The sequence below is a fragment of the Bombus vancouverensis genome, chromosome 10 (genome assembly GCF_051014615.1).
Source record: "Bombus vancouverensis nearcticus chromosome 10, iyBomVanc1_principal, whole genome shotgun sequence".
In the NCBI taxonomy this organism is placed as follows: Eukaryota; Metazoa; Arthropoda; class Insecta; order Hymenoptera; family Apidae; genus Bombus; species Bombus vancouverensis.
The window spans coordinates 336,325-352,536 of record NC_134920.1 but is presented as its reverse complement, the minus strand read 5'-3'; the positions used below and the strand labels follow the sequence as shown (position 1 = coordinate 352,536).

The 16,212-nt window shown below is 32.5% G+C and overlaps 1 protein-coding gene across 1 annotated transcript; it reads right to left on the bottom strand.

Moving 5' to 3' along the window:
* Nucleotides 1-13,141: 13,141 nt before the first annotated feature.
* Nucleotides 13,142-15,326, bottom strand: LOC117163475 (uncharacterized). Its single transcript, XM_076622160.1, has 5 exons — nucleotides 14,913-15,326; nucleotides 14,501-14,687; nucleotides 13,800-14,428; nucleotides 13,614-13,716; nucleotides 13,142-13,540 (listed from the first exon to the last, which is right to left on the bottom strand). Exons 1-4 carry the CDS (start codon nucleotides 15,249-15,251, stop codon nucleotides 13,621-13,623), a joined length of 1,251 nt encoding a protein of 416 aa, XP_076478275.1. The 5' UTR covers nucleotides 15,252-15,326; the 3' UTR covers nucleotides 13,142-13,540; nucleotides 13,614-13,620.
* Between the last annotated feature and the right edge of the window lie 886 nt (nucleotides 15,327-16,212).

Below are 16,212 nucleotides of genomic sequence, written 5' to 3'. Positions count from 1 at the left end.
TCCACCCTTCTCATTTTGTAGGATCTTCCTTGTATCTTCATCTTTTTTAACTTCGACTTTATCCGATCTCCTAGGTCTGCCTCTATGTTTCGCTTCATCAGTTGCTATTACACCCGTTGCTGCATTATCATTTTCTACAGATTTATACCTATCGCTATCACTAGCTGTGTTCGTTAAAAGAACTTCCCTTCGTTGACGAGTATCAGTTGTTTCGTTTTCACTATCTGAAATTGATTTTTGTTTAACACCTCTTTTTTCTTCTTTGGCAAATTTATTTTCTACATTTTCCGATGCCTTTTGTTTATTAATTATTTCAGACTTGTCTTCGATTAATTTCGTCTTTAAAGCGCTTCGCAAAATTTTATTTGTGTTTGATTGTCTGGTTTGATTATAAACAATTTCTTCAAATTTTGGCGAAGTAGCAGGCTTTGCAGCAACATTATAACGACTGCTCCGTTTACTACTATCTAACATAGATGGAGATGGATTCTTGTCATCTTTATTCTCTAAAGACTTCTCTTGTGTATTAGCATCTAAATTTCTCGACATAAGATCTGCTGAAGTTTTTGATTCTGTAGTGTCACACGCATTTTTCGCTGTCATCATTTGGTCTTCTTCTATAAGCAAATGTTCATTATTGTAAGCATTATCTCTTGCTTTTTGTATGGATTCTAATGATATATTTTGTTCAACGTTGTCTATTGATTTTGTATCATTTTCAGCAGTTGATTTACTAACTGCTTCTAATTCCTTCGTTTCAATTTGGTTTTCTTTATTTGTATCGCCGTCCAAAATATTTCTCATTGAAATATTATCCTTCTTGTTATGATCTTTTTCTGCTTCTCCTAAACTTTTACTTTTTTTGTCAAACCATTCTTGTAAATTTTGAGTATCTTGTGACGAAGATGGTGACAAATCATTATACAATACTGCAATATCTTCTTTCCTTCGTTTCACAGACTCTTTCTGGTATTCTGTCGAGCTATTGACATCAAACATTAAGTCTGTTTTAATGAAAATATAATCCTGTGAAGCGGTGTCAATTGATACTTTCTTTTCATAAGAATTTTCTACATTAGACTGCAATTCTTTTGAAAATTCTTTCAAAACCATTTCTTCATTTCCTACAGTAACGTCTGTTTTCTCCAAGCTTTTGTTCAAATTATTAGAAACTAAACTACCCTGATAACTCCGACTAGTCGCTGCTTTAATAGTCTCCTTTAACAGTTTTCTTAACTTGATTTCGTTCTGCTTCTGCATAGCGTCTAGTATGGCCCGAATACTTGATCCACACCAGTAGCCATAGGGCTAACAGAAGATGTGTCTTCCGATTTTTTGCTCATAGTGGTTATTGTACTGTTGTTGGAGTCTGTACTAGCGAAGTTATTGCGACGAGTACGATAATATTTAAAAGAATCCAGTTCTTTATCTGAATATTCTTCTTTTCGTGACCAGTTTCAGTTTTGGTGATGACCGTAGTCCGCTTTCCGTAGAAGTCGTTTTCACGCAAAGTGAGCTGATCTGCAGTCGATCGCATCCGAAATGCGTAATTTCGTTTTCTTGAAGTTGATGGATCCTGGCACGGATCGCCAAAATGTCACGTAAAATGGATACTTGGGTTGCGAGAGAAAAGAAAGCTGAGTCGTAGCCCAACTATTAATTCTCTTTTATCGAACTTTATTATGACTTTGGCACTTACAGTAGAATAACGTTGAACAGAGAAAGGGGTGTTGTACAAGAACAGCAACTAGAACGAGAACTCCCCGGGCTGGGTGAAGTCTCGGCTTATATACACCCTGGCTTGGGGATGTTGGGGGGTTTGGTGTGGATTCCAAGGAGTCCGAAAGTCGGGGTTGGGGCCTTATCTCTGACTAAGATGCGTCGCGGCGTTGGCGTCCGACAGTCGGGAGTCGATGTCTTTTCTCTGAGAGGTAATTGGTGTCACACGGTCAACGGGACGAACTCTCCATCTAACAAAGGCATTAAGTAATCCTATAGCTCTCCTTAAAAGAAAGATTTGTAGCGGCACATGGCAGTAAACATTCCAACGGTTTCTGTCCCGTAGCTCGCCACACGCAGATCCTATTCTCCGGGCAGGATGTTTACCAGATGTCGACGCGTCTCCACAGTACGTGATCGGCTAGCCCGAGGACCGTCATAAACACTAATATCTAGTTACCTAAAATCCTTCAACAGATACACAATCTTTGTCCCAGTTACGGGAAGACAGGAGAGACCTATTTTTCCACGAACGACGTCTCCCACTAGCAACCCTCACTCAAGGGCGGCTAGCATCCTTTTCTAACTACCGATATGGAGATTGGCCAATTAGCAGCAACGTCAATTTCCCTTACTTTCCGAACGTAGGATGTCCCCGACGAATCCGATGATCTCGTGTCCTTAGACACACCCCGTCATATTTTTCCTCTGGGGTATCACCGGGTCGGAAAGTCTCTCTCTCTTGCGGTTTCATCGACAAAAAAGGATTAACTCCTTACGGTCAGCGAATATTAACACAGAATCCGACTTAGATTTTTTGCGAGTGCGTACGACTACCGTCCCGTTGTCCGCGGATTCGTTATTGAACCTAGGATCATTGTCATTAGTCTCTCGAATATCTAATAACCACGGTTACTTGTCCGGTTCTATGGTAATCGTATTTGCACTAGTCAATGTCTTCTCTATTGCATAACGACAACGTGTAACCCAAACGAAGATTCGTTTCACGCCCCTAACCCTAATTCTAATGTAAACCCGACGTATATATATATATATAAATAAATAAATAATTATAAATTAATATTACCTATTATTAATAATAATTTAATTATATATCTCAAGATAATAAAACATTTATAATTTATATTAATTTTTATATATAAATATTTAATTATATATAATGCATTTTTTTCAATTTAAAGTTAAAATATTTATATTTATATTTTAATTTTTTTATAAAATTAAATATATGTATAAAGATTTTAAAATTAATATATACTTATATACAAGATAATTCAATTTTTATCAATTTTATTAAAAAATTTTATTTTATTACGTTAAATATTTATAAATTATTTTAATTTAATTATCTAATTAAATTATTATTAATTAATTATAATAGCAATATTTATAATAGTATTGTTAATTTTTTATTTTTATATTTTAAAATATATATATAATGTACGTATCCATTATGTATTTCCAATGTACGTACAGCAGATACTCACAGGAAAAACCAACGAGACTAATAATAAAATCAACGAATTAGAAAAAAAGAGCTATAGACAAATATCTTATAATATACCGTGGCATAATCTGCAATTTATTATAAAATAATTGATCCGAGCAGTATCAATTATAAAAGAAGATGGCTGAATATGATAGACACTGTCGAACACTAATCAAATATAATCATTTAGTTAATCTTTAAGATTTAAGTTAAGATACATCTTGGAGGAATCAATAAGTCTTTCGCTAATAGTCTAATAGATCTCTTGATAGATCAAACGAAGAAATACCTAACCGCGATTACAGCCAATTGGTACATATTATTCGATACATAATTAATATTTGTATCACGTACAGCGATGCAAGTGGTATTGAAGAAAATAGCCATTTTATGTTACAACTATAACAAGTAAATTTACTCGTTTAACTTGAGAGGAATTAAAAAGGTACCTGACTTTTAAATAAGCATTAAATAAGAAATTTAAATATCGCAGACGGTGATGTAGGTGTTATTCAAGAAAAGAGAACATTTTATTTTGTAATTAGCACGAGTAAATGAACGAATATCGATAATATAATATAATGATTAATATGAATTTTATCTGGCTGATTATTTAAATACCATAACATATTTCACAGTAACGTCATCGACTGCCGTTAGGCTCTTTTCCCTTTTTGTTCAAACTAATTGATAGTCGAAAACTAGTATCAAGGAGGTGTGAATTTAGTCTTAGTTTGTAAAAACCGTATTAAATCGTCGAAGGCGCCAATTTACGATAAAAATTAAGAAATTGTTCAATTTGATTTTGTTATAATGGAAAACCCGTCCTTTGCTATGTCAAGAGATCGTTAACGTTTGATTGACATCTCGACACCTTGTCAAGATATATAAGGAACGCGGAAGTCGCGCGCGAGCTCTTTCGTGCCTGAAATTCCGGACAGTGAACATCCAAGAAGAATTTAAATATAAGGTAAATAAAAAAAAATATCAAATAACAACATTGTAACTAGTAATTTATAACGTCTAAGCCATTAATTTACAATACTTGAGAAATTAATTTATAATATTTAAGCTATTAATTTATAACATTTAAGCCATTAATATATAACATATAAGCAATTAATTTATAACGTCTAAACTATTAATTTATAACATTTGTTGATATATGTATAATTTTCTGTGTTGGACTGGGTTAAATGTGTAGTAGAGATACTTGTATGTGAATATCAGCGTGTGGATGTATGTGTGTGCGCGGCGTCTCGAAAACAGATGAATGTAAACTGTTCAGTCGGTTAACAGTCGGGTATAGAAGAAAGTGCTGAGACGCGTGCAAGTGTGTATCGATGAATATATAAGAAATCGTCCATGAAATAAATATATTACTATTTTAAAATTAATCCTCAGTATAAATTTAGTGTTCTTATAACATTATTTCGACTTCAAAGATCCACAATTCTCAACAACATTTGTGCTATTAATTTATAACATTTAAGTTATTAATTTACAACATCTAAGCCATTAATTTACAACATTTGAACTGTTATTTTATACATTTAAGTTATTAATTTATAACATTTAGGCTATTAATTTACAACATCTTAGCCATTAATTTACAATACTTGAACTATTATTTTATACATTTAAGCCATTAATTTATAACATTTAAACTATTAATTTATAACATTTAAGCCATTAATTTATAACATTTAAGCTATTAATTTTCAACATCTAAGCCAATAATGTACAACATTTAAACTGTTATTTTACACATTTAAACTATTAATTTATAACATTTAAGCTATTCATTTATACCTTCTAAGCCATTAATTTATAACATTTAAGCCATTAATCTAAAACAATTACATCATTAATTCTTAACAGTTATACCAATAATTTATAACAACATTTTCCCATTAATTCAATGTAATTATGCTCTTAATTTATAACAGTTGTACCCTTAATCGGAAGTAACTCTACATTCATTGATTTTAATCAATACCATAAATTCGTAGTGAGTGAATTAAAGATTTATTTTGCTTTATTTTATTAACGAAATCTATCAAGTCTTTGAAGTGCTATTTCATTTCCATATAGCATTATATTTTAACTCTGAATACAGTATTCAATTTCCAATTTCACTATTTCGTATAAAATCTGTGGTAACACAGAGTGTCGATGTATGTGTCACGTAAAATAACAAAATAAAAAAGGAATTTGAGGTAAAAAATAAAAAAAGAAAATTTTATTTTTTTCTAACATCAATACACTTTACAACCTACTTCCGAACTCTAGGCGTGACTTTCTAAGACTGACTCTTATGATTTTACTTTCGATCGGATCCGATTACTTTCTTTTGTCATCCCTCAACATCCCCACCGTCCATGCATTTGCTAGGCGTCCGCGATCGTTGCCACGTGCTCTTTCTTCTAGAACCTTCGGTGGAAGGACCGTTGGGATGTTGATGGTTCATTAGGCACTTCAGCGATATACATTGTCGCCGAGTGCTTTATCTCTATCGTCAGTCCGTCGGATTTGAAGTACGCCGGTCGTGACATATGTAACGATATATGGTATAACGTTATAACGTATTACTTTACATGATATAACTTTATAACGTATTACGTTATATGGTATGACGTTATAACGTATTACGTTATATGAGATGACGTTATAACGTATTACGTTATATGTTATAACGTTATAACGCATTACGTTATATGTTATAACGTTATAACGTAATACGTTATATGGTATGACGTTATAAAGTATTACGTTATATGGGATGATGTTATATCGTAATACATCATATGGTATGCCGTTATAACGTATTAGGTTAAATGGTATGACGTTATAACGTAATACGTTATATGGTATGACGGTATAACGTATTACGTTATATGGGACGACTTGTTTCTGTCTGGAGATTGATTCCTAATACAACGTGTGTCCCATTATATCAGCATCTCTAAAGTACAATTCTATGTGATTTCTAGGGAGAACAATACAACCGATCCACACCTTCGTCAGGCAAAACGTTTATCCCGTGACCGTGGCTACGTTCGGCGACCAGTTGTCACCTCGAACCCACTTTCTCTTTCACAAATGTCAAACAATTACAAATGACAATTGCTTAATTACAGTTATGATAAAATCTAGGCTAAAGCATTAGAAGGCTTCCTCAAAATTGCAAAGGGAAGGCTCCGGTTTTCCTTTCATCTCCGACATATATAATAACCTGTTAATAGCAGCGTTCTCTTCAACTTAACTACCCTTATTATCCCAAAAGAAATAAGGGATTGAACGATTCGTGGCGTCGATTAGTCAATCGTAACGGGAATTTACGACTCCCGTTGGCGCACTTCCTCGAGATCGCGTCTCCCCACGAACGTGCGAATTTACATATTTAACAATATATATATGGCGAGTTAATGTTGAAATTTTGGGTGTTTGGGCGTTAATTTTAGTTTCTTTACATTTTTTTCCTTTAGGAATACCTGCACTTTATCATTTATGGAAGTTTTGTTAACAGAAACGAAAAATTTAGAAAAGATATGTATAATCAAGGAATCTCAGGATAGCACACTTAGACTGCAGATTTTTCTGTATGCAAAAGTAAGTCAAAGGAAGAGGATGAAGTTTTCTTGTATAAGGCTTTGTTTCTGCTTGAGCTAGCTTACAATGAAATACGTTCAGTGTGATAGAGTATCGACAACTATTTCAAACTTTAGCTTTAAATACAAAAAGTTTACGCGCAAAAATAAGCTGAAGAAAAGAAAAATGTTTTTTTTCTTGTTTGACGTCTTATCCTGTCTGGCGGTATGGAATTATTCTGGAAAAGCCTGTATATGTACAGAGTATATAAAAAATACACTTATTTGACCGGACCACCCTAATTCTACAACTCTGGATGATACAGTTTTACAAACGTCTACTCATCGCGAGGACCAACTTGCCAACTTTTCAAAATAAGCTATGAGTCGCAATTGAACCGTTTTCTGGAGAAATGACGTTGAAATTCCATTGGGTCTTACATCGAGATTATTCGCAACAAGTTTATATTTCGCAGTCAGGTAGAAAGTAAGCAATGTGACATTAACGAGAAAACAACAAGTTTTCGTTAGCAGGTGGGATAGCCAGTGAGAAACAGAATGGAGCAATCAGCGTGATTTCATATTATTACAGAATTATCTACTACGTGAAAAAAGACTTTCAAACAAAGATTCTGATTTTATTAGCTTTCTTTTAGAATAAATAGAAAATAAAATTTGTAAATAACAATTAATCTCATTGTTTTAAATAATATATTTAAACTTGTTGAAATTGCAAATAATTTATTTCTGTCTTTTAACATTTAAACAATTATTTAAATGAAAATTTATTTAATAGTGCCCAGTATTGCGCGCAACACATTTTTGGAACAACGAACAATTCGATAGTCGGTAATAGAGATAGATGGCAAAATAATTGGATTTATTGATAAAATGAGGATTAAATTGATTAAAAAAAGTAAATTGATTAAAATGTATACAAATCCTACATATACAAGAATAATATCTTGCACATCATGGTATCCAAATATACTTTCCCAGTAAAGTTCCATTTGATCCTCGTGCTAAGTAGCATACGGTGCCAGCAAACGTCAATTTTTACAAAATTTTGCATGAATCAATCGATCCAGAGGCTCCGATCCTCCGAAATCACGCTAGTGGACACTTATACGCCCTGACACTTTTTATACATGCTGTACATAAAAATATATGTATCGAAACTGTTGTTATTTCTATACTCAGAGGTAAGATCAGAGTAGTTATTATTTTATTGAATGGATAAATCTATTACACCGTTCTGAGCCAAAAAAAGCCTTTATTGCACACGCTTACAAAAACTAGGGATAAAAACAAAAAAGCATCTTAAGCCTATCGATTAAATCTATCGATTGTAACTAGCATCATCCTCTAGTTACTATTTCTTATCACTAACGCATCTGCATATGGATGGCGAGCACGAACTCACGTTGTCATTTTCAACAGAAACTTTGATACAAAGTACTCAGATTTGTGTATAAATACATTACGGTTGAAAAATTGTTGAATATTTACTACTGTATCTGTTATACTTGATCGTTAACACCTATTTTTTGCGCCTGCCTAACTTACTATCCTCAAAACGTTATCAGATTATACATTTTGTTCGGCTGATAAAATGGAATTTCTTGGAATTTAGAGCTCCCTTTACATTCACTTGTTATTGTACGAGTATTTTGCTCCTTCACCAGCCGTTCACTCATTTTATTTTGCAATCGTGACAATTTGATGCTGCTTCTCCACTCTGTATAACGTGTTACCTACAAACACCGATATGTATATAATCTGATGCATTAATTACTATACGATACACCATGAGAACGTTAATACACGCAAAACGAAATAGATAAACAGTATCTGCTAAAATTATAGCTATAATATATAATATAATATATAATATAATATAATATAATATAATATATTTTTGTTACAGTCGACTTCTCCAAAAGTCAATAGCTTGTCTTGTTATTGGCACGTACCGTAAACACTCGACTAATTGCGTATTTCTTAAAGCTATATTTCTCCTCTTTACAACTTTTTTACGAGATTAGTTTGAAATCAGCCCAATTGATAAACCATTTCAATTTTCAATCTCCTATATTCAAAATTTATTATAATCAATTCTATTTTAGTTTTTGCTATCAAAGGAACATAAATTGGAAGTTGAAACAAAAAACATGGGTTCTAATTAAATATTACTATCTGCTTCTATTCTTAATCGTTACGAATTATTTATACATTATTACCAATTATCAATTGTTTATTATACATTGCTCGTTGCATTCACCCTATTACCCCTACACTTCCGTATCATCAACCATATTGCTATCTTCGAATAATTTTCCTCAAACGCAAAATCTCCCACGTACCTAACCTTTTAATTTCAAAGCTAATTAATTCACGGACATCTTCGATCTTTAACAAGCGTGTATCCTACCAATGATTAGCAGTTACTCTTCATTAATTCATTAATTCATTGATTCAATCTGTAACGTTTCGAGTATGTACATCGCATGTCGTATCATTGTATCGGTATTGTATCTGTTGATTCGAAAGATAGCTGGTTACTCAGGTGGCTAAATTGATCTCGCCATAGACGAAACTTATTTGTGTATCCATCTATGTATATATAAAAGATATACACAAGCAAACAGATAAGGCAATCGAGAATCAATGGATTCAATAGCCGGTAAATATTTACAAAAAAAGGAGATACCGCCGATTTTGACATTTTTTAAATATTTTGTTAATGTTATCAGTTTGAGTAAGATTTTATTCGAGGATTGCCGTTCATTAAAAAGTTAATATCAAAAAAGTTCAATGAGTCATTTGCATTTAAGAGAGTGTACTTAGTCAGATTCTTAGTAAACACTTATCCAACAGCCGATTGTTTAGTAATTTTCGATTCGATTATTCGTGTTCGTTTTTTCGTGTTCGATAACGTTTTGCAGAAGAAGATTCGATTCAATGTTTGTAATATGTCGTGTATACAATTTTAATAATTACATTCGATAATTGCACAAAAATCGGGACTGAAACGTTACAATTATGGAGACGTAGGAACGACTCTATTCCTCAAAATTGACAACGCGAATGAAAGAGAAAGAGAGCCTCGTTAAAGACTGGCGATAAGTTGAAAGATTCTTATTTGCGATTTTTGATCAATGAAATTTTTGCTAATATGTTTCTCGCGTTTTACTGGTTAAAATGACACCAAACACGATAAAATTTGGAACATATTTGCTTACTTAATAATTGATAATTAAATATTATTCATATTATATCATGTTTGATCTTATTTTAGTCGGGGAAATCCTACAAATGCGTTAGTGGAAATTTAATTTTAAAAAGCCTAAAATAAGGCAATTTTCAGTTTTGAATGATTACTCGGACACATTGTCTCAACGATAACTGATAATATTGGATCATGTTACACTGCTCGATCGCAATGGACCGCCAAATTTCCGCGATACCTCAGGGAAATCTGTCCTTCTCAAAGTGGACACGACGGCTGTGTAACTACGTAGAGGACTTTTTCGTGCAATTATCGAATGTTTGTACTAACCGTTTAATTTTTTGTTCCAAAATTCTTATTCTTTATATTAGATGAATAATTCAAATATCTCACTGTGAAGTACCTGTGTTATTATTGATTGGTGTTTTATAATTATATTAAACAACGAATACTGAATAACGAAGTATTTTTCGGTTAAGGATTTCTTTCGTTATTCATAATTAATAATTATTATACATAGCAATTTCGACAAAGTAACGAAGATGTAGAGTCGAATTCGAGTACGATAAGTAGTCACAGAAAATTTATCTTTTCTCCAATTGATTGCGTCTCCTAGTTTAATGGTGTTTTATAAACGGGCCGCTTATCTTGAAAATGGTAAATCCATTTTCCTTTGTTTCGGAATATTGAAACATTACGTTCGATTGGGCTATTTTACTACGTTTTATGACCTTGAGTGACCTTAAATGACCGCGATATTTAAATCCGTCTTCAAAAGAGCAACAATGGGACAAATAGGTATTCAAAACTACACGGCTACACTTAAAAAAAAACGAAGCCTATTAAAGTGTTCTTTAAAACTCGTAAACGCGTCCATCTGAGAAAAACTTTTTCCATCGCGTAATAGCCTCCTCGAAACCAAACAACTTTTGTTTCAAACATTTCCCTGCGTCTCAAAAAATTGAAAGAATTATTCAGGTGGTTTGCTGTTGAAGACTCAGCCTGTATATCCCCAAAATTCCATGTAGTTCTGATTGTTAGGCAAACTGATATTGTAATCTAACACGAGTCAACCTCATCAAGGGGCGAGAGGGAGGGGGTGTCAATAGACTAAACACAGAAGTATTCGCCTCTATATGTACCTCTATTCGCTATTTTGAACATGAACAGAAAGATAACAGTACGGAGTGGGTGAGAAAAGCATTAAGAATTTTGATCCAGCATTTTTTAATCTCTTTATTGTGACATGAAAACTACGGAAAAAGTAATTTAAAAAAGCGACCAGATATCAATGACCTACGAAAAAGATAAAATTCATCCGGACAGAAAGAAGGAAGAAAACTATTTAACGTTTCATCAGAGAAAAAGAATCGAGGAAAAGGCTTGGTTATTGATCTTGTGAGACAGGAACGTCATAAATGCTAGTATAGGTAATCTTGCAGAAGTTGTTAAGAATCTTTATCGTAGTTTGGTATGAAAAATATCAAATAATTTCGATTTCGAATCACATACAAAATAAGATGCAGGGGAGAGTCGCACAGTACCTTGTGCTAGAGTTGATAAAAATGAAAATTTACAAAGTGACTTTATAGCACAAATGGAACTTGATAAAAGTAGGAAAATTAATTTTATGAAATTCAATAATACGAATTGACGAATTGACAATGTGCAAGAATAGTAATGTCGGAATTTGTAGGAAACGAAAAATTGTCGTCCAGTACCGATCAATTATTTAATTATTTGATCTTTTGCTCTAAATGGTTAATAATGTTTTAAAAAGTCCTCTAGATGTCAGTATACATATTCTTATTCAAATTTGATTATTATGTATATCGTATGGAAAATACTTAATATTTTCTTGATCTGCGCATTCGACGTGTGCCCAGACTTCACATTCGTCGTTTTTGAAACATTGAAAGCTTCAGTGACCTGTCTTTGGGCCATTTTATTTTTGAAGAGTAGCTTCGAAGCCCCATTCATGTTCTCCTCTGACCATTTCTCTCTTTTCTGTTTTGGACTTTCAAACATTTTTCTATGGGAAAAGGTAGAAGAAAAATTAAACGGACACCTTCTAATTTAGTCTCAGTTGCCAAAATATTGAACTTACAGGTAAAAGAAATTCGGTCTATGACTAAATCATCGGTATTGGACGACAAATACGTTGAACAAATACGTTTTAGATTATAATGTATATAATATACAAAGGAAATTATAAAAGTGGGGCAAATAACTGGTAATTACACTTAATAAATTAGATATAGTATACATTAAAAAACATTTTACTTACCTGAAAAACAACATGTCAATTCTAGAAAATAATTTTTAATTTTCGAAATATCAATGTATATGTTTGACATATCAGATCAATATGGCTCCGAAATATGTTACACGGAATTGTTCATTTTCATTTGTTTGTTCCAATAAAAGCGCTAATATCTGGTGAAAAATCCTATGTATTTAGAAATTAACAGAAGTGTTAAGTGAGCTGTTATTTTGCCCGCATCGTATTTCTTACATGTAATGCCTGTTACACGTTTTATCTTTAAAATAGCAAACTCATTATTTACTCGAGATTTATTCCTAGCGCACGAATATTTTTCAATAGAGCGATGCAAAGTTTTACTGTATCTCGGATCATCACAAGTTAATCAAAATCTTGAGGATTCGATTTCACCTGCTCAAAGTGACTTTTGCAGGCAAAAGAAATTGTTCCTCGGATACTTTAATATTTTTTACTAAATTTCATCAAAAATAGAATTTTATTTGCTAATAGAAGATAACTATGTTTTGGTACCGCCGCTTCGAGCTTTTTACAATCCACTAGCGATAAAAAGTTCGCGTACAAGGTAACTAGCGGGCAAAAGAACGGTATAAAGCATAGAGTATAGAGTATATTAGCGTATCTCGCTTAGCGTAGCTAAGCATAGAGTATCTCGCGAATTATTACACAACAGTGATAATAAGGCAAATCTAATAAAATTTACTTCTCATTAAAAAGTCGTACCAAAACAATTATTTATTAATTGGTTTATTTATTAATTCTTAAGAAGATACATATAAATAAGAAAAAATGGTAAAATTTGAGTAGTATAATAAAAGTAATATATGCCTATGATCATTCTAAAGTATAAAAAGTGAAATAGTCTTACGTTCATTGGTATATTTTAAGAACACATACATCTTTTAACGATAGTTGCAATGTAACATCATTTTTATATTACACGCAAGGTATGGCAAGTATTCCTGCTCTAAGGCACAATTTGAAATCAACAACATTCAGTTTAACAAATTATAACTTCTATTCGTTTTCCATCATGGAATAACGCGGTGGTGTCTTCCATATTGCACTGGACGTGCGTTGTAATCTACTCCTATCTATATTTTCAAACATTTCAGTTAAATCTGGTGTGCACATTCTTCTATCAAAGAATTTATAGACTGCTTTCTTCGAAATTTATCATTGCATTGCAAGTTCATTTTCGCGTATGTACGCTAAAATTGATAAAAATTCCAGTACTCCATGCATTATAATGTTTATTAACTCATTAAGTAAAACAACACTTACATTGCGCCTAATGTGGAATTGTACGACTTGGTCTGGCTTTATCGTCCGATGTGTCGTCGTCAGGTTTACTGTGCAAAACAGAAGTGGACCTTACTGTTTGGAGCTATATTTTGGATAAAATATCGAATGAATAATAGCTTGTGTTTTTATAACAGAAAAATACTTTGATACTGTTTGTAATGTTACCTGCGATGTCATCATCTCAGTTTCCTTCTTTTGTTTCGCTAATAAGATTTTTTTAGCTTTTTCGACAGATCGCCGTGCCAGTTTTTGAACAACGGCTTTTTCTGAAATTTGTTTTTTTTCCAAAGATCCTTTTTTTCTATGTAATTTTAGAATTGCCCGTTCAAAGGCCTCGATTCTCCTTCTTACGGGCACATTGGCGTCTGCATCGAATAGCAAATTCGATGCATACGCATTTTCCTTAATTTCATTTTGGATGTCCTGTTTCGTCATGTTTCTATTAGACATTTCCCTTTCACGGGATGGCTCATCTTCTGCGAATAATTCTTCGAACTCGGTGAGTCGCATCGCTTGATTCAGCTGCTGAACCTCCTCCTGCAGAGTTATTGGCGACCGTGATGTAAATTTAGGTTCATTATTTTTTCCTATACTACTAGCCAAGTTTTTATTAATTACTACCGTTTCGTTTGATTTTATTGGTGATAAAGGTTCTACAATTGCGGTAGCGTCCATCATCTTCTGCGTATAAGTAGAATTGATGTCTATCGTGGAATTCATAAGAGGAGTAAATTTCTCAAGTGCATCCTCGCACATTGGAGGATCTTCAATATCATTTCTTGCTGATGGAATTACTGTAACATCAATAATATTAGAATATTTACCCTTCGTGTTTTCACTCCGTGAAAAAGTTCTCTTTATATTACTATCTCTTGTTGTCATTGAAGACTTTAATGGTTCAATCCTTTCTGGTTGTATTGCATCTTCTTTTGAAATTGTTTCGCTTAAAACATTCTTTTTTGTTTCACTATGTTTTGTAGGACCTTTTGTGTTTTTTTCATCTGAACTACTTTTAGCACTTTCCTTTTTTTCAGGTCGGCCTCCACGTTTCCTCTAAAAATTTAGAATATATTTAACAACGTTATAGTAGTATTTATATACACAATGTACATACAATTGTATAAGCAATTAGATTTTGACGTATTAATTAACCGATATCAAACATTATTGGGTACTACATATAAGGGTTAGTATTGATTAGTAACATAAGATAAGATAAGATTAGTAACATAAGATTAAAAGTATTATATTTCATCATAATATGACACAAACATTTACATTACTGTCATCATCAAGAGATAGCCTTCGTAATTTTGTAACAAGTGACGTTGACTGCTGCTTTTTAATATTAATTGCAGCTTTTATTGCAGCCTTTCTTTTTGTTCGGTCAATTGTTGTTTCCAGCACATCCCCAGTTTTTACATCTTTATTTTCTGTTTTATCATGTACTGCTGAATCTGTTACTGTATTATCAGTATTGATAATATCATTTTCTGGGATAGTCTCTTTACAGCGACAACCTTTTTCCTTCAAAACTTTCGGCCTCTTTGTAGTTGAGGGGCCAGGGACTGATTTGGTAATCATTTCATTAATCTCCTTCTTTGATCCAGTATCCATATTTAAAATCTACGAATAAATGATATGTATTTAATATATACATTAAACTATACTTTTTAATAATACATACCATAATTTAATATTATGGTTGAAATTATGACGTATATAGCAATTAATACATACACATGTGTTTAGTTCTATTAACTTAGAAGCACATGTAAATTAAAAATATATATATATATGAAACAATAATAAAATAATGAAGTAACATTGAGAATAGAATCTAGTTTAATTACACATATATACCCTTTTAACAATTCCGTTCTTATAAATTTTATTAAATTTACAGTGATGCTTACAATTACACTAATGCCAATGAATATTAACGTATGCGTTTATTATTACACTAAATAAAAATGAAAGTAATGCAATGAAAAATACAATACACTTTAATGGAAATAAAATAAGTAAATAGCAAAGTATTTATTAATATTATTATATAGCATTATATTATATTATTATAATATTTATTAATATTTACTTACGTTTTACGTTTGCACAAAGCTATAAAATTTTAAATATAAAGAGATATTTATAACAGAGATAAAGCAAGTCACAGAAATTAGTGTCTTTCAATGGCAAAAATGCGTTAAAAGAAGTGAAACGATAATCTCCGTCTCGCGTCACAAGCGGAACTGTGCCAGTTTTGCTCCTTGAAAGTACACGCAGCGGTACATGAGCTAGAGAACATTTCAAATCATGTTGTTGTTTTTTTGCTTCGGAGTATCAAGATCGTTAGGACATACATAATATATTAATAAATAAACTCCGGGCAAAACAATGTCGCCGTTACGTTACCGTCGAACCGTCGAACAAAGACGAATTTGAATTCTCCGACTCTCCCCCGACCTGTTTATACTGTACCAGTTTAAACGGACGCAATCGTAGAGAGTTCACGAGAGTTATGGATCAGTATCTACGAGTATCTACCGTCTTTGCGAACATTATCTGTAGTTATTTA